Below are 27,681 nucleotides of genomic sequence, written 5' to 3' on the forward strand. Positions count from 1 at the left end.
ATTATTAATGAAATGGGTCTTCGCTAAAGACACATATTTGAATAAAAAAAAAAACCAAGGTTACCACATTAATTTCTTGACCATAATTAAAAAAGGAAAATTGTTGCTATCAGGATTGGATCACGACCGTCCAAATGAAATTCACATGGACTAATAGGACAGCCGCCCCAAATTTGATATCAGAAAGGAAATGGTACGGACAGATTACAATCCTGATGTGATATCAGAAAAAAAGGGAATGAAAGAGAGAAAAAAAACTAGAGAGAGAGAGAGAGAGAGAGCGTGGATCATGGGCAGACATGGTTCTACATCTTTATCCAACATGTACAGTGATTTTATTGAGTGGTGTTTGCATTTTCCCCCCTTCTCTTTTATTTTCTTTTCGGTGTAAAAGTGAGAAGAAACAATTTCAAAGGAAAAGCAGTCCACCCGATTCTGATTTGAGAGAAAAAGAATCTCTCCAAACAACGGCAAACCCCAATTTCCACAGTGCTTGATTTCTTTACCATAACAATGAAATGCAAAAGTGGCTTTACATTTATATATATATATATATATATATATATATATATATATATTTACTAAACGAAAAAGGGAAACCAAGCTTAGTAATGAATGCAAGCGTGACAGTCCAATTTGGACGGTCCATATATGGTGGCAACCACCTGCAAGTCACGTGACCATGGACGGCTAGAAGTGGCTTGAACTGGTGGCAGATGCAGCTGCTGGGTCTACCACTCCACCACCCTCACCTACAACATAAACGGCATTAAACCCCATTGACCACCTCATTTCAGGATTTCAAGCATGTCGATCCCAATTTAATAGACAGTGGAGGTTTAATGGAATTTCAAACACAAAGGCACCACGTTTAATTTGCAAAATAAAAAATTATGCCGAAGACATGAAAAAAATCAAGTGACAAGTCCTAATGCACGTATTCATTCTCACAAATCGTGTTTTATAAGACGAACGCACCCTAAGCAATTGATTGATTTTTCACATCAACAGTAAGACGCACTAGCAGTGACATTCTGCTACGGTTTATCCTCGAACTATTCAAAATTTTAACACATAATCGAGATTGTAAACAGTGTGGTAATGGAATATTGTAATAGAAACATAAATCTGAGGACAAAATCTCTCCCTCAAAAAGATTTTATACCACAAGAATGTTTCAGTATGAAAAGGAGCGCGCAGGCTAGAGGACATAAGGTGTCCCAACTGGTCCTTCATATTCCTCTGATCAGTGTTCAGAGGGTGTAGGTTCCCCTCCATGTTTGACCCACCCCTTCTACCATCCCATAATGTTCAAACTAAAATGTATATTTAAGAGAAAAAGGTAGGGGGGACAAAATTTTCAGACACAGCCAAAATAAGGTTCTCTTGCTTTTGCAGGAAAGTTCCTTTCAAGACCTTGTGATATGTCCCCTTATGCTACTTGTCTGTCCATTTTTAAGCCACCACACAAGGCAAGAATCCACCTACTTAGATCCCAATCTTTGGCTGTGGCAATAGTTGGAGAGGGGCTGTGTTCATACTGTGGGTTTCCTGGGATGGCTAGCCTAGATTTTAGTACCCTAATCTCTGGCTCCATTTGTTTTGAAGAAAATGAAAAAAATCAGAGAGGCCAAAGAGAGTGATTTCCCATGGTCAACAGAACAAAATATTTTTATGAAGTGCATCAACTTCAGTTCTTATCATGCCTGTGCTTTTAAGGGATGCTTGTTTGTGCTTAATTGTCCGTGTTGAGAGGCTGGCTTTTCGAGATCATGTTTGGTTGCTCCTTCTAACGCTCTGAATTTCTTTCTTTTGCTTGAACAAAAAAGTTCAATGCCATGATGAACTACGGACACCAATCTCCCTCTTTCTCAACTACTGAATTGTTTCCCCAATGGTTTTTCTGGAGGGGCCAACTATTCTCTCGCCTTATCCTTTCTCTCTCTCTTTATAGAAGAAGCCCTTCGATCTACATCCATTTCCATCTATGACACAAAAGCATGACTGCCAAATGCTGTGTTGTGGAGAAGAAGAAAAATCACTTAATTTCTCTCTCTCTTTATGGAAGAAGCCCTTTAATCTACATCCATCAAGTGTTGAAATATGACATAAAACCATGACTGCCAAATGCTGTGTTGTGGAGAAGAAAAATCACTTAAAATGTTTACTAAAAGACAGATAGCTACACAAGTTTTCAGTTCAATGCATCTGTGGGAATATTTTTATCAAATGTGTACCGCTAAATTTTGAAGTGCATGCAGGGTAGAAGTAATTTCTAGTATCCTAACCAAGCAAAGAATCAATGTTGCCTAGAACGTGAAATGTATTGGTTCATGCAATGGGAATGGAATCATGATATGGCGCATGCTCTAAACTGTGAAACAATATAGGTATACTTATATAGATGTATTTCTGAAGGATTCATACGTATATTTTGGGGAGAATGTTGAAATGTTTCAAAATCTAGTAGAGATTTTCTTTTATGAAATAGATAAATAATGAACTAGGATGGAATTTATAAAGCCATAGTTCTCTACTTTTTAACTAAAAAATATATATACATACATTATGTGAAAAATATTGTTAAAACTTGGGAAAGATACCACGTTTTGGAACGTGTACTAAATTAGACTCTGGATTCTGGAGGCAACCAAACCATGTACTAAATTATTATCTACTTAGGAAAAATCGCAAGATAATTCATAACTTTAACTATTCCATTGCTGTAGATACGTGAGATATAAAAATAAAAATATATGAAGCAGATTCCTGGGAACTTTTTGACATGAAATAGTAAACAGATAAAGAGACTACAAGTTAAAATGTTTGACTAATCAATCACCACATACCAACAAATAATGATTACCATTTACAGTGCCTATGCAGCTATTGAAACTTCCAAGACACATGTTCCAAGTGTTGATGGACATTAGGTTCAATGACTGATTATCTAGGATTACTCATTATGAACTCAACCCATAATCTACACATAATTATATAAAATTAAGAACACTTAAAATGCAGTTTTTTTGGGCTGAAAGCTCAGAAAACCCTCAATCAGAATGGGGATCTGGCCTGTAGGAGGAACAACAACCTGCCAGGATTATAGCTGCTTTGGTAGGGCCTTACACACTAATAAAAGTTTCAATAGTAATTATATAAAATTAATCTACACATACTAATTATATAAAATTAAGAAGACACTTAAAATGCAGTTTTTTTGGGCTGAAAGCTCAGAAAACCATAAATCAGAACGGGGATCCAGCCTGTAGGAGGAACAACAACCTGCCAGGATTATAGTTGCTATGGCAGGGCCTTAACACACTAATAAAAGTAACAATAGTTCAGGTTGTCCAAAAAGCTTCCCAGTTTGTCCATAAAAAAATTACTCTTTTCTTAAATACTCAGGTTCCCACAACCATTGTTCTGTTGTAATTAATTAGGGTTGAGCACAAAAGGCCAAAAATTTCAAGCCCATGAGTGAGGCCCGGGCTTAATGGTCAAGGGTTTCAGAAATGATCCAACCAAACCTGGCTCCTTGGCTGTCTTCACCCAAAGGGCCCCTGGCTAAGGGCCAAAATTTTAGCCCAGCCCACAATGACCAAGGCTGAATGGGCCCAGGCTAAGCACCAATATTTTTAACCCAGCCCTAGCTCATGGCTGCCAATGTTAAAAAGGCCTAGGCCAAGGGCCAAATTTTTAGCCAAGCCCATATGGGTGTTCATGCCTTGAGTTGGGCTCAAAATTCCATCCAATCCAATTTTGTCTATTTGGAAAAAAGCCAGCTGAAGATGAACCATTGAGGAAGCAGTTTGGGTAGGTTGTATAAAATGGCAAATTGCTAACCAACCCATAAATCATTTGAAATTGGTCTTTTGGGTCGGTCCAGTTCGAGTTGGTTAGGTAAAGTGGGTTGTTGAAGACCCCTACCAGCCCAAAGCATCGCCACTGTTGGCTAAGCAAAATGAATGAATCAAGGAATGATTGCTATATCTTCTGCTGAGCCCTTTTGCTATATCTTCTGTTGATCCTAAAGGGCTCAATTTACACAACGTTCTTACACACATGGATCACATGGTTTAATCCATAGAAGGTAAGTAGTTACACAAAGAGATCACATATGCTAACTCATACAAGGTAGGTATGTGTCACATGGGTAAATTTATATAAGGTAGGTATGTATACATTTACACGTATACATGTATACACACAACTGAATCTTTCCAACATCCCCCCCCCCCCCCTCCCCTCAAACTCAAAAAGAGATTAAAAGACCAACTTGAGTTTGGAAACTAACTGCTGAAAACAACCAGGATTCAACACTTAGGGAGCAATGGCGCAAGGTGGAGCATGACCACTCGTGATCGAGGTAGTACACAAATTTGAGGCCCAAGAAGTACTGCACGTGGAGCTAGGCAACTTAGGAGCAAATCTGAGCCCAAAGAGGGGAGCAAGGAGTTGGGAGCATACCTAAACCTGGAGAAGTGAACATGGAGTTTGAAGAAAATTTGAGCAAGGAGCTAGGAGCATACTTGAGCCTAGAGTGGTGAGCAAGGAGCTCAAAGCAAATTTGATCAAGGAAAGAGGAGCAAGAAACTAGGAGCATGTCTGAGCTTGAAGAGGTGAGCAAGGAGCTAGGAGAAAATTTGAGCAAGGAGAGGGGAGCAAGGAGCTAGGTGCAAATCTGATTCTGGAGAGGTCAGCAAGGAGCTAGGCAACCCATAATGACATGTGTAAGCAATGTTGATTGGGTGCACAAAGTGGTATTGGTGTGCATGCGTGATGGTTGATGAGATCCTATGGATGGTGGAAGATCTTTGTTAATAGTGGAGAGCCAATGGTGACAAAGGACTGATGATGACAAGAAGAGACGTGGGGGAGCACCAGCCATGGTGGAGGCATGGCAATCAGGGCTATGATACCATGTTAGCAAAGGATAAAAAAATAAATGAATGAATGAATATTACATCTTCTATTGGCCCTAAGGGCTCAATTTATACAACGTTCTTACACACATGGATCACACGAGCCCAGAAATATATCAATCTAGAAGAAGTTATGACCATAAGAAGGAGTCGGACCAATTTCAAAAGGAAGGGACCAAGGGACATGAATGAAGCAACCAAAAGGGGGAAAAGGCAAGAAAGTATTAGAAAATTTAGCAATCCAAGGGAGGAGAGACCCACACCTAAGTTCTAGTCCTACACCCCCTTGAATGTCTCTTAAACTAATGTGTTGATGCACATTAGGGAGAAAGGCTACATCTCCTGGCCAGAACCTATGTGCACACCATCGTACAAGAGGAGCACCTCAAAATTTTGCAAATTCTATAGGGATCATGGGCATGACACAGAAGAGTGCGTCCAGTTAAAAAATGAAATTGAAGCTCTAATAAGAAGGGGGTACTTGTCAAAGTTTATAGAAAAAAGTGATTGCTGAGCCGCAGCATGTAGTCATAAAAAACCAGAGGTTAAGCAAAAAGAGGAGCAAGTTGGGGAGAAATTTTCGTGATATTCAGAGGACAAGCCAATGGAGGGGATAGTGGAGGAGCAAGGAAGAGATATGCAAAGAAGGTTTTTCTAGCCGAGGATCAAAGGCAGAATCAGAAAAAACAAAAGCAGGAGGAGATCATCACTTTCACCAAGGAAGATGAGGAAAGTGTACAATAGCCACACGATGATGCTTTGGTGGTATCACTACTCGTTGCTAAATATCAGGTAAGAAGGGTACTAGTAGACAATGGAAGTTCAACCGACATAATCTTCTGGTCGGTTCTACAAGAAATGAAGATGGAAAGGGAATGTCTGAAGCCTATCTCAACGCCCTTAGTCGGATTTGGTGGGGATGTAGTCCATCCCCTAGGTACAATCACACTTCTACTAACTATGGGGACACCCCTGCAGTAGATCACCTTCATGACTAACTTCTTGGTAGTAGATCGTCCTTCCATTTACAATATAATATTGGGGCGCCCCACATTCAACGCAGCTCGGGCAGTAACTTTTACTAATCATTTGAAAGTTAAGTTTCCCACCCCGAACCAAGTGGGAGAAATAAAAGGAGATGAGATGGCGGCTCACAATTGCTACATAATGGCTCTAAAGGGAAAAACAGAAGGACGGTAGGCTTTGACCATAGAAGACCTAAAGGTGAGGGGTGAGTACTCTCAGATCAACATACAAGATGAGGAGCTAGTCAACATTACAATAAAGAAAGACAACCAGGAAAAGTGCATCCAGATCAAGACCCAATTTCCAGATTCATTGAAAACAGAGCTTGTGAGATTGTTGGGTGAGTATGAAGAAATCTTTGCCTGGCCAACTGACGATATGCCAAGAATCGATCCCACAATCATCGAGCACAAATTACAAGTAGACCCTAGCCACGGTCCAGTAAAACAAAAGAAGAGGAGTTTTGCTCTTGAACAAATCAAGATAATCGACAAGGAGGTAACCAAGCTGTTGAAAGCTAACTTCATCAAGGAAGTTAATTGCCTAGAATGGCTTACCAATGTAGTTCTAGTAAGGAAGTCAAATGACAAGTGGCGGACCTGCATTGACTTCACAGATTTGAACAAAGCATGTCCCAAGGGCAGATTCCCTCTTCCACGAATTGATCAACTGGTGGATTCCACATCCGGATATGAACTCTTAAGCTTCATGGATACATGTTCAGGCTACAATCAGAGCCGCATGCACCCGCAAGACAAATATAAAACTGCGTTCATCACAAAAAAAGGGCCTTATTGCTACAGAGTGACGCCATTCGATTTGAAAAACGCAAGAGCGACTTACCAGTAGTTGGTGAATAAGATATTCAAGGATCACTTGGGGAATACCATGGAGGCCTGTGTGGACGACATGCTAGTGAAGAGCTTATAATTTGATGATCACGTGGGGGATTTGGGAAGAACATTTAAGTTGCTAGGTAAGAAAGGGATGGGGTTACTTCCTACCAAATGTGTGTTTGGGTGTTTCATGAGGAAAATTCATAGGATTCATGGTGACTCGCAAGGGAATAGAGCAAATCCCGATAAAATACAAGCCTTGATGGTGATGTGTGCCCCACAAACCAAGAAAAAAGTGCAAATTCTAACAGGAAGGATTGCATCTTTGAGAAGGTTTGTGCAACGACCTGCTATTTAACTGGATTTTTTTTTTTATATATACTATAACATTTATAATGCTCTGATACCAAACTGTCAACCTAAGCAGCAAGAAGCTATATTCATATAACCATATCTAAAATATACAATACCAGAGTACTAAAATGTTCCCAAAATATACATGTACGGCTATTCCCCAAAATACCCTCAACTGGGTTAGGGTTATACAAAAATACTCACTCTATTAACAGGGCAGTACAGAAGCCCCTCTATCTGCGAGCCTGACCCGCTCGCCTAATTGGATCACCTGAAAAATATGAATTTAATGGGATGAGACCACGCTCAGTAAGACGAAATATGCTATTGCTAGTATGTGGCAAATGAGTTACAACATTATGAAAATTTGTTTCTATATAATCATGTATAACTAGATCTGTAAATACAGCACAAGTAATAGAAACCGCCACCATTTCCATGTTGCTTAACATATCTGTATTTTAGATTACTATTCAAAATACTTCTAATGTACTTAAGTATATTTTCTGTCTCTGTAAATCTATATATACATAATAATAACTGAAAACTTCCCTATGGATAACTGTATGTCATGATTTAACCCCTCATGACAGGGTTGTGCGGCCCATAGGTGGGATCTACCCTGGCTGGCCGACCAGGGTAAACCACTATACTCCCTCAGTCAGATCGGCCACTCCTCAACCCATATCTGATGGGGAGCCTGTCCACGTCTGGGTAAGATCGACCTACTACCACATATTATCTGAATAGGTGGTCACACTCTGAACTGAATATCTGTAGTTACGGTACCGTGCTCTGCTGCAAGTCCAACAGAGTCTGATACTATATAATATATTTCTATATACAATTATTTGATTTACCATGATTCTGAAATAACTATATTAACCATGACACTGAAATAAACTATAACTGTATCAACTATATTTCTGAACTGAACTGTAATCTGTAAGTCATGGTACTGAAAACTATATAATCATGGTATTCTGTAATTACTATAAAACATATCCACTGGCTGTATATTCTGTAAATCATAACTTGAAAATACTGTAAAACATACTTCTATACTATATTTATATTCTCAAGCTACACAGTAATTTAATACATAATATTCATAATTAATAAACGATATAAAGTCCTGCTGTGAATAATAACCTGGTAAAAATATATATATTTCATACTAGAAATCATTTTAGAACTACCTAGCATAGCATATTTCCCTTACTTGATTTCTGCTAAAATCTCCCTACTAAGACGAGTCCTGCATCCGCAGGGTTCTCCACTCAACACCCTGAAAATCATATATCTCAAAACAAAACGTCACTATTTCTACGTCTACAGCATTTCCTACAACTGCTGAAAAGTCAAATTCCAAATAAAAGACCTTACCATGGATTTTGAATGAATTCCAACTTCGTCCCACCGACGATCCGCTCCAGCAAACTGGCAGAGAACTCTGCCAGGAGCGTCGTGGTGGCCTCGGATCGTCGATCCAGCGATTGATGGAGCCGAAATCGAAGAAAGAAGAGGAAATAAGAGAGAGAGACTGCGGCCGAATTTCTGCGATTAAAATCAGTTTAGGACTATTTATACTGCGGGATTCGTCGACGAACCTGCACCCTCGTCGACGAATTTCAGACTTCCAAAAATCATCTCTCGGCATCTTCTTGTCGACGAGACCCTCTTGTACCCTCGTCGACGAATCCCCTGTGTTCATCGACGAGGCAATGAGAAAATCCCCTCGATTATTATATTCAAAATGCAATGTCGTCGACGAACGCTAGTCGACTGTCTCCTTCTATTACTACTTCCATTTCTCTCCCTCTTTATTATTTAAATACTTATTATTCTTCGAGTCACTACAGTTTGTCTCCTGTTCAAGAGAAAAGTGTCCGCCGTTCTTCAAGGCGTTACGCAAGGTAGAAAAGTCTGAATGGAGCGAAGAGCAGGATAAAGTCTTTACACAACTTAAGGAATACCTCAGTTCTCCACCCCTCTTGACCAAGGCACATATTGGAGAAGACTTGTACTTGTACCTAGCTTTTATGCGTTGTGCAATGAGTGCAATCCTTGTACGAAAAGAAAATAGGCAGCACAAGCATATATACTACACTAGCAAGGTGTTACGAGGGGCCAGAGATCAATTACTCACTAGCAGAGAAGGTTGCCTTTGTAGTCATTTGTGCAGCTAGGAAACTAAGGTTTTACTTCCAAGCGCACAAAGTAACCGTGTTAACCAACATGCCTTTAAGACAAACCCTTCAGCGACCAAAGACATCGGGAAGGATGGTGAAGTGGTTAGAGAATTTGATATCCACTATAAACCAAAGCCCGCAATCAAGGCCCAAGTTCTAACTGATTTTATCGTCGAACAAACCTCTGAAAATTTAGAAGATGCGGAAGTTTGGATGCTCCATATGGACAGGTTCTCTAATGGAACAGAAGGGGGTGCAAGCTTGATTTTTTACAACTCCAGATGGATAAGAGGTGCAGTACGCATTGCAGTTGGAATTCGCAACGACGAATTACGATGCAAAGTATGAAGCCCTATTGGCAAGGTTGCGGCTCTTGATGCCCCTTGAGGTGAGAAAGCTTCAAATTTTGAGTGACTCTCTGTTGGTAGTAGAACAAATGAGAGGTAATTATGAAGCCAAAGAATCGAAGATGAAAAGATATCTAGCAAAGGTATTAGAATATACCAAGACATTTTCAGAATTTAACGTTAAGCACATTCCACGAATAGAGAATGCAAAAGCTTATGCACTATCAGAGCTAGCCTCAGCCTTAAAGCTCTGGAAGAGTGCAGTATACCTGCAGTGAATAGGAAAACCAACTTATGAAGAAATCACTATAACAACAATAGAAGAAGAGGAAGACTAGAGAATTGCGATGGTAAAATATCTCCAAAATGGATGGTTGCCTAACGATAGGGAGGAATCATTGAAGCTAAGGAAGAAGGCAACAAGATATACATTACTAGGCAAAGAATTGTATCGACGACCTTTAACGTTGCCATACTTACGATGCCTGGGAAACAAAGAAGTAGAGTATATATTAAGAGAAATCCATGAAGGGATCTGTAGTAACCACCTAGCCGGAAGAGACCTGGCTCACAAAATTTTACAACAGGGATACTATTGGCCAACCATGAGGAAAGATGCGCTAGAATTGGTAAAACGGCGTGACATATGTCAAATATGTGCTAACATGGCCCACTCACCCGCTAATACGTTATCTTCCTTGACCAGCCCGTGCCCCTTTGCACAAGGGGGGCCCAACATATTGGGCCCATTGCCTCAAGCAGTGGGACAACAAAAATTTTTAGTGGTTGCCTTAGACTACTTCACAAAATGGGTAGAAGTTGATGTCTTATCTCACATCATGGAGCAGAATATCACCAAGTTCATTTGGATTTCCGTCATATGCAGATATGGAGTGCCTTGGGCAATATTGACATACCATGAGAGACAATTCGATAACAATCATTTTAAAGCTTTTTGCTCCAACTTGGGCATAAAGCTGCTCTTCGCGCCTATAGTTGTAAATTGTACCATCTTGCACAACCTAAAAACTTACCTAGAATCAACGCAAGGTTGGTGGGTGGAAGAACTCCCCTCAACATATAGGCATACCATACCACTTGATGAACAGCCACGGGGAAGACTCCGTGCCTTTAGAATAGAAGCAATCATCCTGACCGAGGTAGGAATCCCCTCGTGGTGAAGACAACACTTTGACAAAGAAGGGAATAATGAGGAGCTCAGAGCAAAGTTAGATCTACTAGAAGAAAAGCGAGACCAGGCCCAAATCAAGATGGCAGCTTACCAGCACAGGGTGACAGAATACTACAATGCTCAAGTAAAAGCTCAAATGTTCAAGCCGGGAGATTTGGTGTTGAGGAAAGTCTGAAACAATCCTAGCGATCTAGGACCTAGCAGGCTGAAGCCCAACTGGGAAGGACCTTACCAGATATCAATAGAGGTCAAACTGGTAACATATATATTAAAGGATTTAGAGGGAAAGGAGATTCAGAACACATGGAACTCAAAAATCTTGAAGAAATATTATCAATAATCTGTATGTTCTTTGAATAAAATCTTATTTGATGTAGTTACATAATAAGAGTTCTATAAATCAAAATCTTATACCCCAGAATTGCCCGCATCCTCTGCCTCATCTTCTTCTCCCTCTTCCTCATCTTCATCTCTTGAGGGAGGGCTTACAGTCCCAAACCCAGCAGAATAGATGCCAAACACATCAATATTGGGGTACTTAATCTTAAACTGCTCTTGGCACTTGTGAAAGCCCTCACAATATGACTGAACTCCGAATTTATTTCTACTCTTCTGAAATTCTTTGTAATTCTGATAGCCAACTATAGCGAAGTCAACAACAGCAGGAATTTCCACATTCCGAATCAGGGCAATCTATTCTTCAAGAGCTTTCTCCCGAGTGGCGCTAGCATTCAGTTCCACTTGTAAATCTACTGCCTGTTGCTGAGATTCCAAGGACACCCTGTGCATTTTGCTGACTTTATCCTCCAGGGTGAGGTTAATCGCTGCAAGCTAAAAAAATAAAAAAATAAAGAGCAGGTAAGTAGGGTGGACATGCAAAAACATATTTATATACACCAGCTACATACTCGATAAGCAGCATGATGGGCAGCTGAGGGGGGCTTTAGGAAGCATCATTTTAGCTCATAAGCATCCTCCGAGAGTATGGCATGGTGGAGGGCAACACTAGAGACAACCGAGTCATGCAAACTTGACCCTTCGAGTGCAGTAGTCAAAGGTGGAGGTGCAGGATCCTCATTTGGGGCCTTGGGGGTATCATCCACCTGGGAAGATTCACCCTGAGAAGCCTTCTTCCTGGTGCTGCCTTTTCTTTTTTTCTTCTTGGCAATCATCTGCTTAAATTCAATCCAGTCCATGTCTGCAAAAGAAGGAGAATAAATCAGAAGTAAATATATATAAGGCAATAAATCCGAGCTGTGAAAGATAAGGTGGCAAGACTAGATGGAATGGAGCTGAATCCGCAGTGCACAAGGTTTTTCTCCTTAAGCAGCTCAATGCAAGGAACAATTCCTTGACGAGCCCCAATACGAAGCTCTTCAACAATGGCTTGCTCCAAAGGTGATAAATTGGGAAGCAGGTGATGCTGGCGGGCTGCAAAGGTGGTAGGATTAGATGCAAAGCAAGAAGAACATAAATATAAGGAGGGAAGGAGAAGCGATATCACCATCGAGAGGGGTTGACAAAGTGCGAGGCCCATGAAAGTTTAACTCCCAGGAAGCCAAAAAGAACCTAGATTTCCATTGGTGAATGGAAGAGGAGCTAGGGGTGAAAAGCTTAAATTCTGGGAGAAATAGAAAATTGCTTTTTCAAAAGAATGTTTCCTCATCTGATAACATGATCGAAATAACCTGACTGTAGGTTGATGACCCTTTCGGATGACTAGAGCTGCAAAGCACGCCAGAGTAAGGTAGGAGTTGGGGGCCAGCTAGCTAGGTGATAAGTTGTAGAACCGCAAGACATTAGAGATGAAAGGGTGCAAGGGCAGCCTAAGCCCAGTCTCAAAGTAATCAGCATACAGGCAAACTTCATCTGGACCAGGCTGGAGGGCCGATTCTAAGCTAGTGGGTACCCTGAGGCGAATAGTGCATGGGATAAAATACAAGCCGCGCAAACAAGACAGATCATCCGGGAAAAGGCAAGATCTAACACTCCTTATACTAACTACTGTTGAAGATTTAGCCTCAGAATTTTTCATTCTTACAAAGGTCCTAGATGAAGGATAAGAACAAAATAACACTTTTACTCATCAAACAAGATCAAAAGAAAATTTCTTTTGGGAAATTTTGATGAACACATGAAGAATACGAAAGAGCACGCTAAAAACACGAAGAACATGTGAAAAATGCATGAGCAATCAAGAATTACCAATGCAAACTCAAGCAAACCAATAAATCATTAAAGCATAACGAGGAAAAAGAAAAAGACAAGGAGTGGAGACGTACCCGCTGCTTAAGTGACTTTCTCCAGTGATGAGAGAAATGAGAGGAAGGCAACTTATAGAATCACAATGGCGCAAATCACAATGTGGAGTGCATCACAATGTGGCACAAATCACAATGATCCATCTGATGAGCACCGCACATGAGACCCCAAAGACATGCCTAGTTGATGAGCACAACTCATGCGGCAACCAAGGAGTGAGCGCGGCTCACCAGCAATGACCCCATCTGATGAGCACTACTCATGAAGCCCTAAAGACATGCCCAATTGATGAGCATAGCTCATGAGGCAACCAAGGAGTGAGCACGGCTCACCAGCAATAGCCCATTTTATGAGCACTGCTCATGAGGCCCCAAAGATATGCCCAGTTGATAAGCACAACTCATGAGATAACCAAAGAGTAAGCACGTCTTACCAATAGCCCATCTAATGAGCACCACTCATGAGGCTCCGAAGACATGGCCAGTTAATGAGCACAGCTCATAAAGTAACCAAGGAGTGAGCACAGCTCACCAGGCATGACCCATCCGATGAGTACCACTCATAAGGCCACAAAAACATACACATCTGATGACCATGACTCACGAGGCCACAGAGAACTAGCTTCGCGAGGGCTATTCGGCAAAAGGCCATTCAGATAAGGCCTAATTGATCAAAAAATATTTTTAGCATATGCAACGGCTCGGATTTAGCCGACTAGTAGACACATTGGCTCATATTGAGCCAAAGAGTGGAGTAACCGAATCGGATTAAGCCGAACAGATTGAGGATAAGAATTCAGCAACCAACTCGGAGTGAGCCGAACAGTGAAGCAACCGACTCGGATTGAGTTGAATAGTAAAGAAAACGACTCGAATTAAGCCAAGCACTGAAGCAACCCGTTGAGTTGACAATTAAACAACCGGCTCGGTTTAGGAAATTGGCTCTGTTGGAGTGAGGCACCAGACTCGGATTGAGCCAACTTGTACAGTCACCGGCTTGGATTGAGCTAAATCACTCGATTATTGGCTCGAATTGAGCCGAATAGTTGGAGATCGGCTCGGATTGAGCCAAACAATGAAGCAAACAATTTAAATTGAGTCGTATAATGAAGAAACCAGCTCGGTTGGACCCGAATATTGGGGCAATCGGCTCAAATTGAGCCAATTTGTCGGTAACCAGCTTGGATTGAGCCGAATAGTTGGATATCGGCTCGAATTGATCTGAACAATGAAGCAACCGGCGAATATTGAGGCAATCAACTTTGATTGAGCCAACTTGGATGGTAACTGGCTTGGATTGAGCTAAATCGCTCGATTATCGACTCAAATTGAGCCGAATAGTTGGAGATCAGCTCGGATTAAGCCAAATGAACTAGTAATTGGTTCGAACCAACAAGCTCTGCAATCAAGCTCTACAAATGGCTCAAATTGAGCTAGAGCATGCAGTGACTACCTCGGATTACGTTGGAAGGTCATATGGCGGACCTCGAAAGACTCTCGAATAAAAGAAACTTGTTTCAAAAATTCAAGAGTAAGGGAGGACAACTGATATACCCAAAATTAATAGGCACATTCATGAGAGACTACAGTTATAAAACCATCATTAACACCCCTGCATAACCGATATACTAAAATCAATAGACACATTCATGAGGTGAAACAGTTATAAGACTGCTATTAAAACCCCCCCACATAAATGCCCTTAAATTATCTATAACCCCCATAAACGTAATAATGCACCTATAAATTTGAAATTAAAGGAGGGCATGCCTTTAACACTATAAAAGGGTATTCCGAGAGGAGGTAAACATCTCATTCTCACGCACTTTTCTCTCACTGTTGCAACCTAAAGCCTCCCACAATCCCTAACTTAGGCATTGGAGTGATCCTCCGGAATACACCTCGGGCCCTCCAAGCCATCTACGTTTGGTTCTTTTCAAGTGGTCGCGGTTGAAGGACGATTCACGAAAGCCGTTTGATTTTTTACAGCAACAAAATTAAAAGGGGAGTTCAATAAGATGACTATAAGACCAGCCATGCTCAAAAAATTAGAATGTTGAACAACTAAGAAACAACATATCCAAAAAGTAAAAGTTGTTGAAATGCGAATATTAAGGTGGATGAGCAGTATTACATTAAACTATTAAAGGATAAATTAAGGAGTGAACATGTTAACAATAAGTTAGGCATAGCACCAATAGAGTATAAGATAAGGGAGGGGCGCCTTAGATGATTTGGGCATTTGAAATGCAAGCCAAGCAGTGCATGTGGAGGAGAAGTGAGCAATTAGAAGTGTAGGTAGGCCTTAAATAACATGAAATTAGATAGTGAGCAAGGATTTAATAGCTCTAAGCTAGCTTGAGGAAAATGCCCCCAACCGTGTGAATTAGCAAAAAAGGATTCATGTAACCGACCCCACCTAGAAAAATTTAAGGCTTGTTGTTGTTGTATTCTATTCATCATACAAATGCATTCTTAGGCAAAAAAATTACAAGAAATAGACAAAAAGCTACAAACTGCATATTATACTTAAAAAAATAAAAGAAACAGAAAAAAGGGAACCTAGGGCTGTCACTTATTTCATAGAATTCACGACTGCAGAGTAAAAATCCTCACCAGACTTATGAGTTCCACAAAACAGCATAAGAACCTGTATAAGCACAGCCCAAGCTTCTTGCAGTATATGAATTTCTCAAAGACCACTGAATTTGATAGAAGTATTTTAAGAGGAATAAGCAAATTTTAAAATCACAAACTGGAGATCATTCATCAAGATTCAGGAGAGAAAAATGTAAATACAATAGTATTAGTTGTTTATCATTTACTAACCTCCAATTCCCAAAAATAACCATAGTGCTTTCTCAGTCTGCATTCTGCAATGTGCACAAAACAGTACCTGAGACACATAATAAAATAACTATTAAATATTATCTATATACCCATTTATATCCAAAAGTTCCACATCTCAGTCCAATTTACCCCAAGCTAAAAAGATAAACAGAAAACCAGAACAAAAAAAGCAAACTCAAGATAATCATTTCACATTTTTCTCAACTTTGGTAGTTGCTCCACTATCTGATTGATTAAATTGTAAAAAATTGCAAACTACACAAAAGGTGCTCCCATATTGATGCTGCAGTTTATATGAATGTAAGCAACCTGGAACCTGGGGAAAAAGTACTAGTAAAACCAATCTAATAAGTTCAAGAAAATCAAAATATGGAAGCTTGTGTTCTGTATATGGAATCATGCAATGAGCTGCTTCATGTCACAAACTGCATAGATATCATAAAACAACACAAATCAGAGTTTCCAATGATCCAATCATGACTGGAGAGAGAGAGGGGAGGGGTTGGAACAATAAGTAGATGGATGAACAGATATGAGGAAAAAAATATCGTTGCATACTTGCTTAACATCAGGTTGAATGACTGCCAATCAAAAGAGGCATACATTAGATGCAGAAAGAAAATGAATTTGCAGAAAATGAAATCCAAGAGCCTGTTATAGCAACAGTTGGCAGACTAGATGAAATTCAGACATTTTATGTCAAGTAACGCAGCCAATTTGTATCAAATCCACTTGATCATCCATGAAATAATCTCAACGGAAGAAATAGGGTGAAAAGTTTTCAACTGTAAAATGTTCTCATTGATTAGCCCAAGCTCAGCTCCCTTGTAATACTAAGCATCTCAAAAATCTTATAATATAACCATATAGACAGACAGAAAGAAATGAAAAAGGAACATTAAAGGACTAGGAAAATGGAAACAAAAAGTTAAAGTCAGCTAATCTTTATCAGCAATAAAATCAGATTCACCATCTCAGGAAAGGAACTGTCTTTATTTTTTATTTTTTATTTTATTTTAGGAAAGAAAATACTGCTAGGGTAAAGGTTGCTCTGGCAAACTATGCAAAAGTAATGTTGGGTGGTCTCATGAAGCCTAAGAAGAATCAATTGCCTCTCTAATCTGTCTCGAATACTTTCTTTTAACATATGTGAAACAAAGATAAACCTACAAGCATCTAAATAATAGGGAGAAATTACATAAGAGTGGATTGGTCTATGAGCTTGCAAGTTACATCAGTATTTTGTTGCATACAAAAAATATACTGCATTCTGTTAGTATAATGAATTGCTAAGCTCAGTAGTTCAGCAAGTAGCACGCTTCCAACCATCTGAAGAATATGCTTGCACAATGTGCTAAATTCTAGGCTCGAGGCCTCAGTAAATCAAAATTACCTTCATCTGCAGCTTTCAACACATAATGTTCTTTTCTGCAAAACATTGTCCTCCTCTCCTTAAAATCAATATTCTATGTAACAAGAGCACAGAAAAAGGGATTTGACATCTCATCTCAATAAATAATGTTGTGATATGTGGCTCATATTTTGAGTGGAATGCATGTACAATGAGAAAACATAGAAGAAAACAACAGCTGATGTTTGTAGGAGGAAACTGTCGATGATTTTCCTGTAACCGTCGCTGGTTTGGCCCAGTTCAATGAAGCAATCAACGGTTTTGAGTCTATTTCTGCGACTGTTTGCTCTCGGTATTAAACTGTCGACAGTATGTCTAAAAATGTGGATGGTTTGGCTCGGGTTCCCAGCGCTAGTTTTCGAATTTTGAATTTTGAGACATTGAATAGGTTGCGTTTCAGGGGGAAACTACCGAGAGGGTTATATATATGTTGTATATGTTGTAACTCTATAAGGTTCATGTCTTTGGACAAGAAGATAGTGAAAAACACTGTCGTTTGCTCCCGTGGATATAGGCATTGCCGAACCACGTAATTCTTTGTGTCATTGTTGTTGCTTTCATTATAATCTACGTGATTGTTGTTCTGTAAATTTCACCATCGAGTGTTGTGTTGCATGATCATTTTATTCCGCTGTGCATTCATTCTACACAACAAATTGGTATCAGAGCATTGTTGTAATGGCTTCTAGAACTTCTTATGCAAAGTTTGATGTCGTTAAATTCGATGGAACGTGAAACTTCGATTTATGGCAAAGAAGGGTGAAGGATCTGTTAGTGCAGCAAGGTATGGTGAAGGCTTTATACGGAATTCAACCGGAAAGCATGGATGAAACAAGCTGGAATGAATTGGAAGCAAAGGCAATGTCAACTATCCGACTTTGTTTGGCTGATGACGTATTGTATCACGTCATGGATGAGGATTCTCCGACAGCAGTTTGGCAAAAACTGGAAAGCCAGTATATGTCTAAGTCTTTATTGAACAAGTTATTTCTTAAGTAAAAATTGTATTGACTTAAGATGGTGAAGGGTTTGGATTTGAACCAACACATTCAATTACATTGTAAGTGATTTAATGCGTGTTGATGTAAAGTTCGAGGAGGAAGACAAAGCACTGATGCTATTGAATTCCCTACCTGCGTCTCACACGTAAGAGAACTTGATTACTCTAACATGGGGCAAAGAACGCCTAAATTTGGAAGAGGTAACAAGCGCATTGCTAGGTTTTCATCAAAGAAAATGGCTAGCGATCAAATTTCACATGGTGAAGGGCTTGTAGTAAAGGGTAACCAGGAACATGGGAGAAGCAATTTCCGAAGCGGATCGAGTAGAAATAAATCTTGATTTCAGTCCAGGAAGAAGAATGACATAAGATGTTTTAAGTGTGGAAAAATTGGGTACATAAAATTGGAATGTCCAAAGTGGAAGAAAGGGATGCTGAAAATCAAGAGGGTTCGTCAAAATCTGCAAATGTAGTGAAAGGAGACTCAGGGAGCAGTGATGGTGATATGCTATATGTTTCATCAGGTTCAAAACGCCTCACGGATTCTTGGATCCTAGATTCTAGATGTTCTTATCACATGATACCAAATAGAAATTGGTTCAATACCTTCAGGTCAGTTAATTCTGATTATATTCTAATGGGAAATAATGTTGTATGAAAAATAATTGGAATAGGAAATATCAAAATTAAGAAGTATGATGGTGTTGTGAGAACTTTATGTGACATAAGGCATGTACCGGATCTACGAAAGAATCTGATTTCATTGGGCACTTTAGATTGTAACGGGTATAGTTACAAGTCTGAAAGTGGGATAATGAAAGTGTGTGAAAGCGACTTGATGATGATGAAGAGGCAGAAATTAGAGGGAAATGTCTATGCACTGCAGGGTACAATAGTTGTAGGTGGAGCAGCAACTGTAAAATCTGAGTCAAATGATATTGTTTTGTGTAAAACAACCACACACAAGACAGAGGGTATTCATAATTACATTTATTCAGATGTTTGGGGACCGGTGAGGATGGTATCACAAGATGGACATATATATTTTGTGGGTTTATCACGAAAGGTCTTAGTGTATCTCATACGACACAAGTCAGAAATGTTTGCCAGTTCTAACTTGTAGCTGAGGTGGAAAACCAGACCGGGAGAGAGATCCTTAGGTCAAACATTAGTATTGAGTACAGTGATTTTGTTCAAGGAGTTTTGTGTGAGCAGCATGTCAGGTTGTAAGCAAGGCTTGCAAGGAACTTGGTGAAGTCAATGAGTATGACGCATTTCTCGTTTAATCGATTGCCAAGGGTATCACTAGATGGGAGAGTTGCAGGAGTGGGTGTGGACAGGTTATGCAGTAGACCACTCCGGTGTGAGAGTGTTTGGATGTCCAATCATGCACATTTCTAGTTAGGTGAGATCAAAGCTTGGTGTAATGTCCAGACGGTACATCTTTCTGGGGTATAAAAAAGGTGGGTTCAAGCTGGGTGATCCAATGGCAAACAAGGTGGTGATCAGTGAAGACATGATTTTTGGTGAGAAAGTCATGGTGCAACGTACTCAAGTCAATAAAGAAACATATGCCTGAAAACTGTAGCAACAATGAACACGTGATGCACGTGAAGTTATAGACTCAGGGCAAAGATGACATTGTTCATAATGCAAGGAGTTATAAATCGGGATACCATCAAGAAAACAGTGGACCCAGATGCACTATCAAGCTACCACTCAGGTATGAATTTGATGATTTGGTGTTTTATGCATTCATTACTACCAGTAAGGTTCCTACTATTTTTCAAGATGCGGTGCACAGTAAAAGGAAAAATAGATGGATAAGTGCTATGGTGGAGGAGACGAAGTCATTGTATATGAACTAGATGTGAGAGTTGGTGGAGCTTCCAGAAGGGAAGGGGGTGATAGGATAAAAGGGGGTGATGTTTCTGTTATTTGTGGATGACATGTTATTTGCTAAGAAGACTTTGACAGAGGCTAATCAATTGGGAACTCTGTTAAAAAAAGGTTTTGACACGAAAATTTTGGGTACGGCCAAGGATAATCTTGGTTTGGAGATTCGCAAGGACAGAGCTACAGGGAGATTGGGATTATCTTAGGGTGGCTTTGTGGAGATTGTCGTCTCAGGGTGGTTTTGTGGAGAATCAATGTAAATTGTCTACCGCTCGGTACCCAAGGATGGACGGTGATTTTCGGGACATGTCAAAGGTCCCCTATGCTGGTGCAATGAGGTGTTTCGGCTGGCAATAGATTGATCTGTTAGTTTTGAGATTTGTGAATCCAGACTATGCTAGGGCTTTGATGAAAGGAGATTTACAACAAGGTATGTGTTTATTGCTGTGGAAAGGCCTATTTGTTGGAAGTCTAGGGTGCAATCTATGGTTGTAACATCTACAACTGAATTGGGGTTCATGCCAGAAGCTGAAGCTGCCATTAACAAGTTCAAGCTTTGCTTGGACTTGGTTTTTGTTTCCAATTGCTAAACGGGAGGCGGTCCCAACCTATACGGATTTTTGTCTTCGGTAGAGCAGCGGGTTTATGTTTTCGATTTTCTCCTAAGGGGCGCATATTCGCCAAGGTGAAGATTGTTGTGATATGTGGCTCATATACTGAGTGGATTGCATGTACAATGAGAAAACATGGAAGAAACTAGCAGTTGATGTTTGCAAGAGGAAACCGTCGAGGTTTCCCTATAACTGTCAATGGTTTGGCCCAATTCAGTGAAATAGTCGACAGTTCTGAGTCTGTTTTTGCAACTGTTTGCTCTCGGTATTAAACCGTTGATGGTATGTTTGAAACCGTCGATGGTTTGGCTCAAGCTCCCAACGTTAGTTTTCAAATTTTGAATTTTGGGACATTGGATAGGTTGGGTTCCAAAAGGAAACTTCCGAGAGGGTTATATATATATGTTGTATATGTTGTAAATCTGTAAGGTTCATGTCTTTGAACAAGAAGATAGTGAAAAACACTATTGTTTGCTCCCGTGGATGTAGGCATTGCCGAACCACATAATTTTTTATGTCATTGTTATTGCTTTCATTATAATCTGCGTGATTGTTGTTCTGTATATTTCACCGTTGAGTGCTGCGTTGTATGATCGTTTTATTCCGCTGTGCATTCGTTTTTCACAACAAATAAGAACCTTATCATGGTTTCTAATGAGATCCCTCATGCCTCATAGTTAGGATTAGTTGCCCAGCAAACCTTGCCCAGATCCACTGGCAATGATTGAGGTAATTGGACCACTAAGGGAGTTTCATGAGAAGGCTGTTCTCCTAGCATTTAATGACATGCTTATGAGCCGGTTGTAAAACCAAATATCATATAAGCAGTCCTCTCCATTGCTCTAGTCCAAGGCTGGCAACTCAAAACAACTTTATGTTAACACCGCCTTTAATTTACTACATTCATGTAAATGAATTACGTGTGTGCGGACGGGAAAAACAAGACTATGGCTTAACAAGTTCCTTTCCCAACAAAACACTTGAGCCTCAATGAGGTGAGAGTAGTTAGGTCAAAATAAGCATATGTATGCATAACTTGTTTCGTTGAGACTACTTTTAGTGATGGCAATCTAAGAAGTTCAAGAAAATCAAGATGAGGAAGCTTGTATTCCATATCTGCAAGAAGCTGCTTCATGTTACCAACTGCACAGACATCCTCAAACAACAATTCAAATCTGAGTTTCTAATTATCTAATCATGACTGCATCGACAGAGAGAGAGAGAGAAAAGAGAGAGGTAGGTAAGATGATAAGTAGATGGATGAACTGATATAGGGAAAAAAATGTCTTCACATAATTGCTTAACATCAAGTTGAATGATTCTGCCAATAGAAGGGCCATAGATTACACGTAGGAAGAACATGACATTACAGAAAATAGCAAGGCATGAAATCAAAGGCCAGTTATAGTCACAGTTGTCAGTCTAGATGAAATTTAGACACTTTATGTCAAGTACCAAAATCAATTTGTACCTAATCCACTTGATCATCCATGAAATAATCTCAATGGAAGAAGGAGGGCGAAATTTTTTTCAACTGTAAAATGTGCTCATTGATTTGCCCAAGCTCAGATCCTTTGTAATACTATTAACATCTCAAAAATCATATAGCATAACCATGTAGACAGATGCAGAGAAACAACAAGGAACATTAAAGGAGTAGGAAAATAGAAACAAAAAGTTAAAGTTGGCAAACACTCATCAGCAATCAAACAAGATTCACCATCTTGGGAAAGAAACGCATATAGCTACAGAAAATGCTGCTAGGGTAAAAGTTGCCTGCCAAGCTGTGCAAAAGTTAGTTCAGTCTCATGAAGCCTAAGGAGAATCATTTGCCTGAGCCTCTCTAATCTGTCTCAAATGTTTTCCTGCAGCATACTGTGAAACAACATAAACCCATTAAGACCCTGAATAATAGGGAGGAATCACATTAGAGTGCACTTACATTAATATTTTCATTGCTTACAAAAAAATCTACTACATCCTGTTAGTATCACAAATTGCTAAGCTCAGTAGTCCAGCAAGTAGAATGCTTCCAACCTTCTGAAGATTATGCTTGCACAATGGGCTAAATTCTAGGCTCAAGGCCTCAGTAAATCAAAATTACCTTCATCTGCTACTTTTGACAGATATTCTTTTCTACAAAACATCATCCTCCTCTCCTTAAAAACATCAAACATCATTCTATGTAACAAGAGATCAAAAAAGGGATTTGACATACAATTATTTCCACACTTCTATTCTATGCATAACTTGTTTTGCTGAGACTACTTTTAGGGGTGGCCAAACAGTGCGGCTGTGGCATTAGGCCTTAAATGCAACTCAACCCACCCCCCACCCCCCGGAGGAAGCCTTACGCAGTTACAAACAACACCAGCTATCATTTCTCTGCAAGATATCCTAAACAGAATCACACTAAGTGTCACAAAAATAAATTCACAACATACTCTCTGGTTTTTTTTTTTTCTCAAACCTGCAACTTTCAAGTTACTGTAACTGAAATCACATCATTTCAAATTAAGAACTGTCAACTTGAAAATAGTATCACGTATCAACTTCCCTTTTCTGTATATTGCATATTCTATTGTACTGATACATGAACACTGCAAATTTTTTTTCAAGGAAGCAAGAAAGAATGTATTAGCTCAAAGGGAGACAATACAACTTACGAAATAGAACCTTCTGAATCTCCTAAGACGATAAGTCCTACCTTCAACATATCCTACAATACAAAATACAATTGAATCACAATTAGGAACAATGTGATGCAGGACAGCATTGAGGACCTGCAGCCATGAGAGATAGAAGGAAAGGGCAAGAAGGAAGACAGGAGAGAGGAAATAAAAGGGGGAATCGCGCGTTCAATTCATTTCAAATTCATCAACAACTGCCTATGACATGGCCTTTATAAGAAAGCTTCTTCACATGAAATTACACATATACCCCTAAACCTACATTACATTACAAACATGCCCCTAGAAAACACAAATATTACAAAAAAAGCCCCCAAATACACATAATACTATACTAATTAAGCTAAACATCAAATTAACTACTAACTAAACCCCACAATCTCTCTTCTTACATATTCTCCAAGAAGGATCTTCTCAAGGTCTTGCTTCTTGTCCTAGATTACAGTGTTTTCAAAATACACTTATATCTGCTCCACCAAATGTGATAAACACTTGCAGCAAAATTCATAGAACACAAATCAGCTTTAGGGCCTGAATTGAAGTTCATAGTCTTTCCATTTTCTCAAATGACAAAGGATTGGGGAGGCTTAAAGTGCAAGCATCTTTCTCATAACCTTTGAACACTTCAAAGTTTTGATTAAATAAAAAAAGCCATAAATGAATTGGAACACTAATTACTAGGAACTAAAAAGTAGAAATCAATCTATAATTTCCAAAGCCAAAGAGACATAGAACATGCATTATGATTCCAGGTTCAGAGGCAACTGTTGAGCCACGTACATGCATCCAAGTTCAAAGGAACTAACTCTCTATTTATACAATGTTCTGTACAAAATGGTAAGTTTGTTACTGTTCCTCCCATTTTTTTATATTCATGTAAAAAACGTCAATAAGCCTCAACACCACCCCAATATTTCTTTTCCCACAATTACTGCACATTAACTCGGGACTAGTGCTCTGGGTCCTCACATCATCTTCAATATGCATTTGAAGACTTAACACGAACTTGACTCATTTTCCCCACTTCCTCTCCCAACCATTCTTTAGTGAATGATAAATAAATAGATAAATAAAAATAATAGTCAATGAGAACACGCACACATCACATGCATTCTACCAGGCCACGAACTCGAATAAACTATCATAAACCCAAAAAAATCAAGATGCCATAAAACCCACCAAACTAAACACTATTCTCTTGTAGAAGGCAGAACATGCAAAAATTTCGATTTGAGAATGCACTGTAATAGAACAAGAAAAGAAGAATCTTCTTTTCTAGGGCTAAGGGTCCCTACATTTTAAATTTAGTTAAAAAAGATAGAACCGTTCATGCAACAAAGTAAGGCCAAAATACCTTGGGAAGTCATTTTCCAAGAAAATAAAAGCTAAATGAAAAAATAAACAAAGAAAAAAAAAACCTCAGCCTTCTGAACTTTGATAAACTACGAAGAACACGATAAAAGAGCCTCATATAATCATGAGGTTTGTATAACAAGTTAATGACATGATCTGTACGGCATGATAGACTGCATATATCACACAACACATTAATCCATTCGATGTAGTCCACAGTACACAACAATTTTGCCTCAATACAATACAACAAACACAATGCACATCATGTATCTTAAGATATTAATACTATTGAGTATCAATTATGCACAAAAGGAAAGCCTGCATGCATGAGAAAATCATTTGCACAAAGATTGGCAAAGCTAAACAATCTATAGGAATGGACAGACTTTTTTTTCGAAAAAAAAAATTATCTTCTATATATTTCTAGGTGGCAGCTACTTTTAACTATGGGGCAAATCTGGATTTTTTTTTTTACCCGATAAGAAATTTTGGAGATATTTTTTTTGCAGAGATAGATTGAAGGATTTGAGATCTATGGAGGGGATAGTGGGCAGAGGAATGAAAGTTTAACACTGTTCTTGAACAGTTTAGCATTATCTTTTCTTTTCGCTGTAAAGATTTAGATTTGTAAGTGACAAGGAAAGAAAACCAAATAAGTCGAGTACCGATTGTGAACATGCACACTTCTCTTATAATTTATAATTGCTTTTATCAATGCAGATGGAACACTCATTGAGCATCTGCGAAATCAGTTTGATCAATATATCATTAACTCAAACATGCATTAATACAACTACCACATCAATGAATCAGAAATGAATTTCAGCCCTGCACAAGGCGCAGTCAGTGATCTACTAATGATATACCAGCATCCATATTAAGACATCCTGCCATCCCTCAGCAATTAAACTGCTGCACTATTTTTAGTGTACAATTCATTCATGTAAAGAAGGCAATTACACAGAAAAACAGCCATCAACACAGAACCAGATTATCAACATCAGCATCTTGATGAAGGCAGCCCATTGAGTTCTTTCACCATCCTTCATGTAAGAAATTTAGTCAGCTAACAAGTTAGCAATATTCATTGTGTCAACCTATGACTACGTCAATTAGGGCTTTAAAAGTGATATATACTTGACAAAAGCTTAATCAAAGCAAATCATTTCAGTCAAATTAGACAAAAAGTAGTATAAAAGCTCGTGTCCAGAACTATTCTGTCAACTTTTCATTACATTTCAAGTTTTCAACTATATTAGGCAACACCTCAGACAACAAAAATGGTGGTAAGGCTTGCCCACATCCACCTCTCCCAGACCCCACTCAAAGTGGGAGCCTTGTGCACTGGGTACGGCCACTCAGACAACCAAAAAAAAAAAAAATCGAACTGCTACCCGATAAACCCTCCATTACAAGAAACATATAAAAAGAGAGAGTTACCAATGCCAATCCTAAGGAGTAAGGAGCCTGTAACCAGTCATCAACCATGCTTCAAGAAGTCTCCACAACACTGACAAAGATGTCATCATCTCCATCAGAAAACTCACAATTCACCCAGGCCAAATCCTCACTCTCCATTCCCCCACCCCTTGCAATACCAGGCACTCCATCCTCTGTCTCTGACTCCGTCTCTGCGTCCGCATTCAAATTCAATCTTCCGGTTTCGTGTTTCTTAACTCCTTTCCCCATTATTTTCTTCGTATTGCTTGCCACGGTCTTCTTATTCCGCGCAGAAGGCCTCGCAAAATAGGGCATTTCTCCCCTTTCACCCCTTTTTTCATGCTCATGCATTCCCATGTTCTCAGCCCCCTTCTTCCCTTCCCCGGTTTCTACGTTCTCAGAATTAACATTTAGAGAATCCTTCTCCTTCTCCTCCGCTTGACGACTTGGAAACATCGGCGAGAAAGGCCAACCAGCCCCCATCCCTCGGCCACCGCCTTCCGGCGTGGTGAACCCCATTGGAAAATATGCGAAACAGCAGCAGTACTCATCCTTCCCAGGAATCGTCGGCGGCGGTGCTGCTATAGCAACCCCATGAAACGCCCTCATACAAGCCTGACACTTCAAGCAACACCCTTCATAAAACCGATCGTACTCGTACACATAGTAACAGTACGGACACACCGTCCAGAATGTTCCGCCACCCAAACCGCCATCAGAGGGCACGGTTTCCTCTTTTCCGGAGCTTCGCTGAGGAGATTCTTGCTCAGGCGGCTGTTTCTGTTCCGCTTCGGCATCGTATTGAGTCTTCTTGGCGGGATAGGACAAGACGGACCACGCATAGGTGACGCGATCGAAGGCTTCCTGGGCGAAGGCGAACTTGTTCTTGGCGGGGTTCAAGAGGAGAGCGAGCCTCTTGAAGTGGCTTCGTAGTACGCGAGTGTCGTCGCAGGGAGGCTCCACTTGCAGTATCGCGTACAAGTCGGGGTGATCGCCGGCGGAAGCGGTGAGCACTTCGGCGATGGCTAGAATCTGGTCGGCTTCAGAGAGGTCGGGGTTAGAGCGGAGAGCGAGGAGAGCGCACTTCCGGCAGGCGGTGAGGTTGCGGCGACGGAGGAACTGCTCCGACAGAGTGAGAAGGCGTTGGGGTTTGGCTCTGCTGCTCTCTTCTCCCTCCATTTTTGGAAACAGCGAAGAGCGTTTTCCGTGTTGTGTGCTGGACAGCGCAAGTTGCATGGAGGAAAAGCGCGAGAGAGAAGCGTTGGGAAGAGAGAGTGTTAATTTCAGTGGACGA

At 39.9% G+C, this 27,681-nt stretch overlaps 1 protein-coding gene across 8 annotated transcripts; it reads right to left on the minus strand.

The window, feature by feature from the left end:
- Positions 1–63: 63 nt before the first annotated feature.
- Positions 64–27,681, minus strand: LOC131151687 (uncharacterized). 8 transcript variants are annotated; one of them, XM_058103039.1, is made up of 6 exons: positions 26,388–27,681; positions 23,568–23,620; positions 15,963–16,029; positions 15,750–15,835; positions 11,781–12,070; positions 11,179–11,703 (listed from the first exon to the last, which is right to left on the minus strand). In XM_058103039.1, exon 1 carries the CDS (start codon positions 27,621–27,623, stop codon positions 26,439–26,441), a length of 1,185 nt encoding a protein of 394 aa, XP_057959022.1. In that variant the 5' UTR covers positions 27,624–27,681; the 3' UTR covers positions 11,179–11,703; positions 11,781–12,070; positions 15,750–15,835; positions 15,963–16,029; positions 23,568–23,620; positions 26,388–26,438. The 8 variants fall into 8 exon arrangements, with proteins under 8 accessions (XP_057959042.1, XP_057959031.1, XP_057959068.1 ...); XM_058103048.1 differs by lacking the exons at positions 11,179–11,703; positions 11,781–12,070 and adding an exon at positions 288–752; XM_058103066.1 differs by lacking the exon at positions 23,568–23,620.

The sequence above is a fragment of the Malania oleifera genome, chromosome 1 (assembly GCF_029873635.1).
Source record: "Malania oleifera isolate guangnan ecotype guangnan chromosome 1, ASM2987363v1, whole genome shotgun sequence".
NCBI lineage: Eukaryota > Viridiplantae > Streptophyta > Magnoliopsida > Santalales > Ximeniaceae > Malania > Malania oleifera.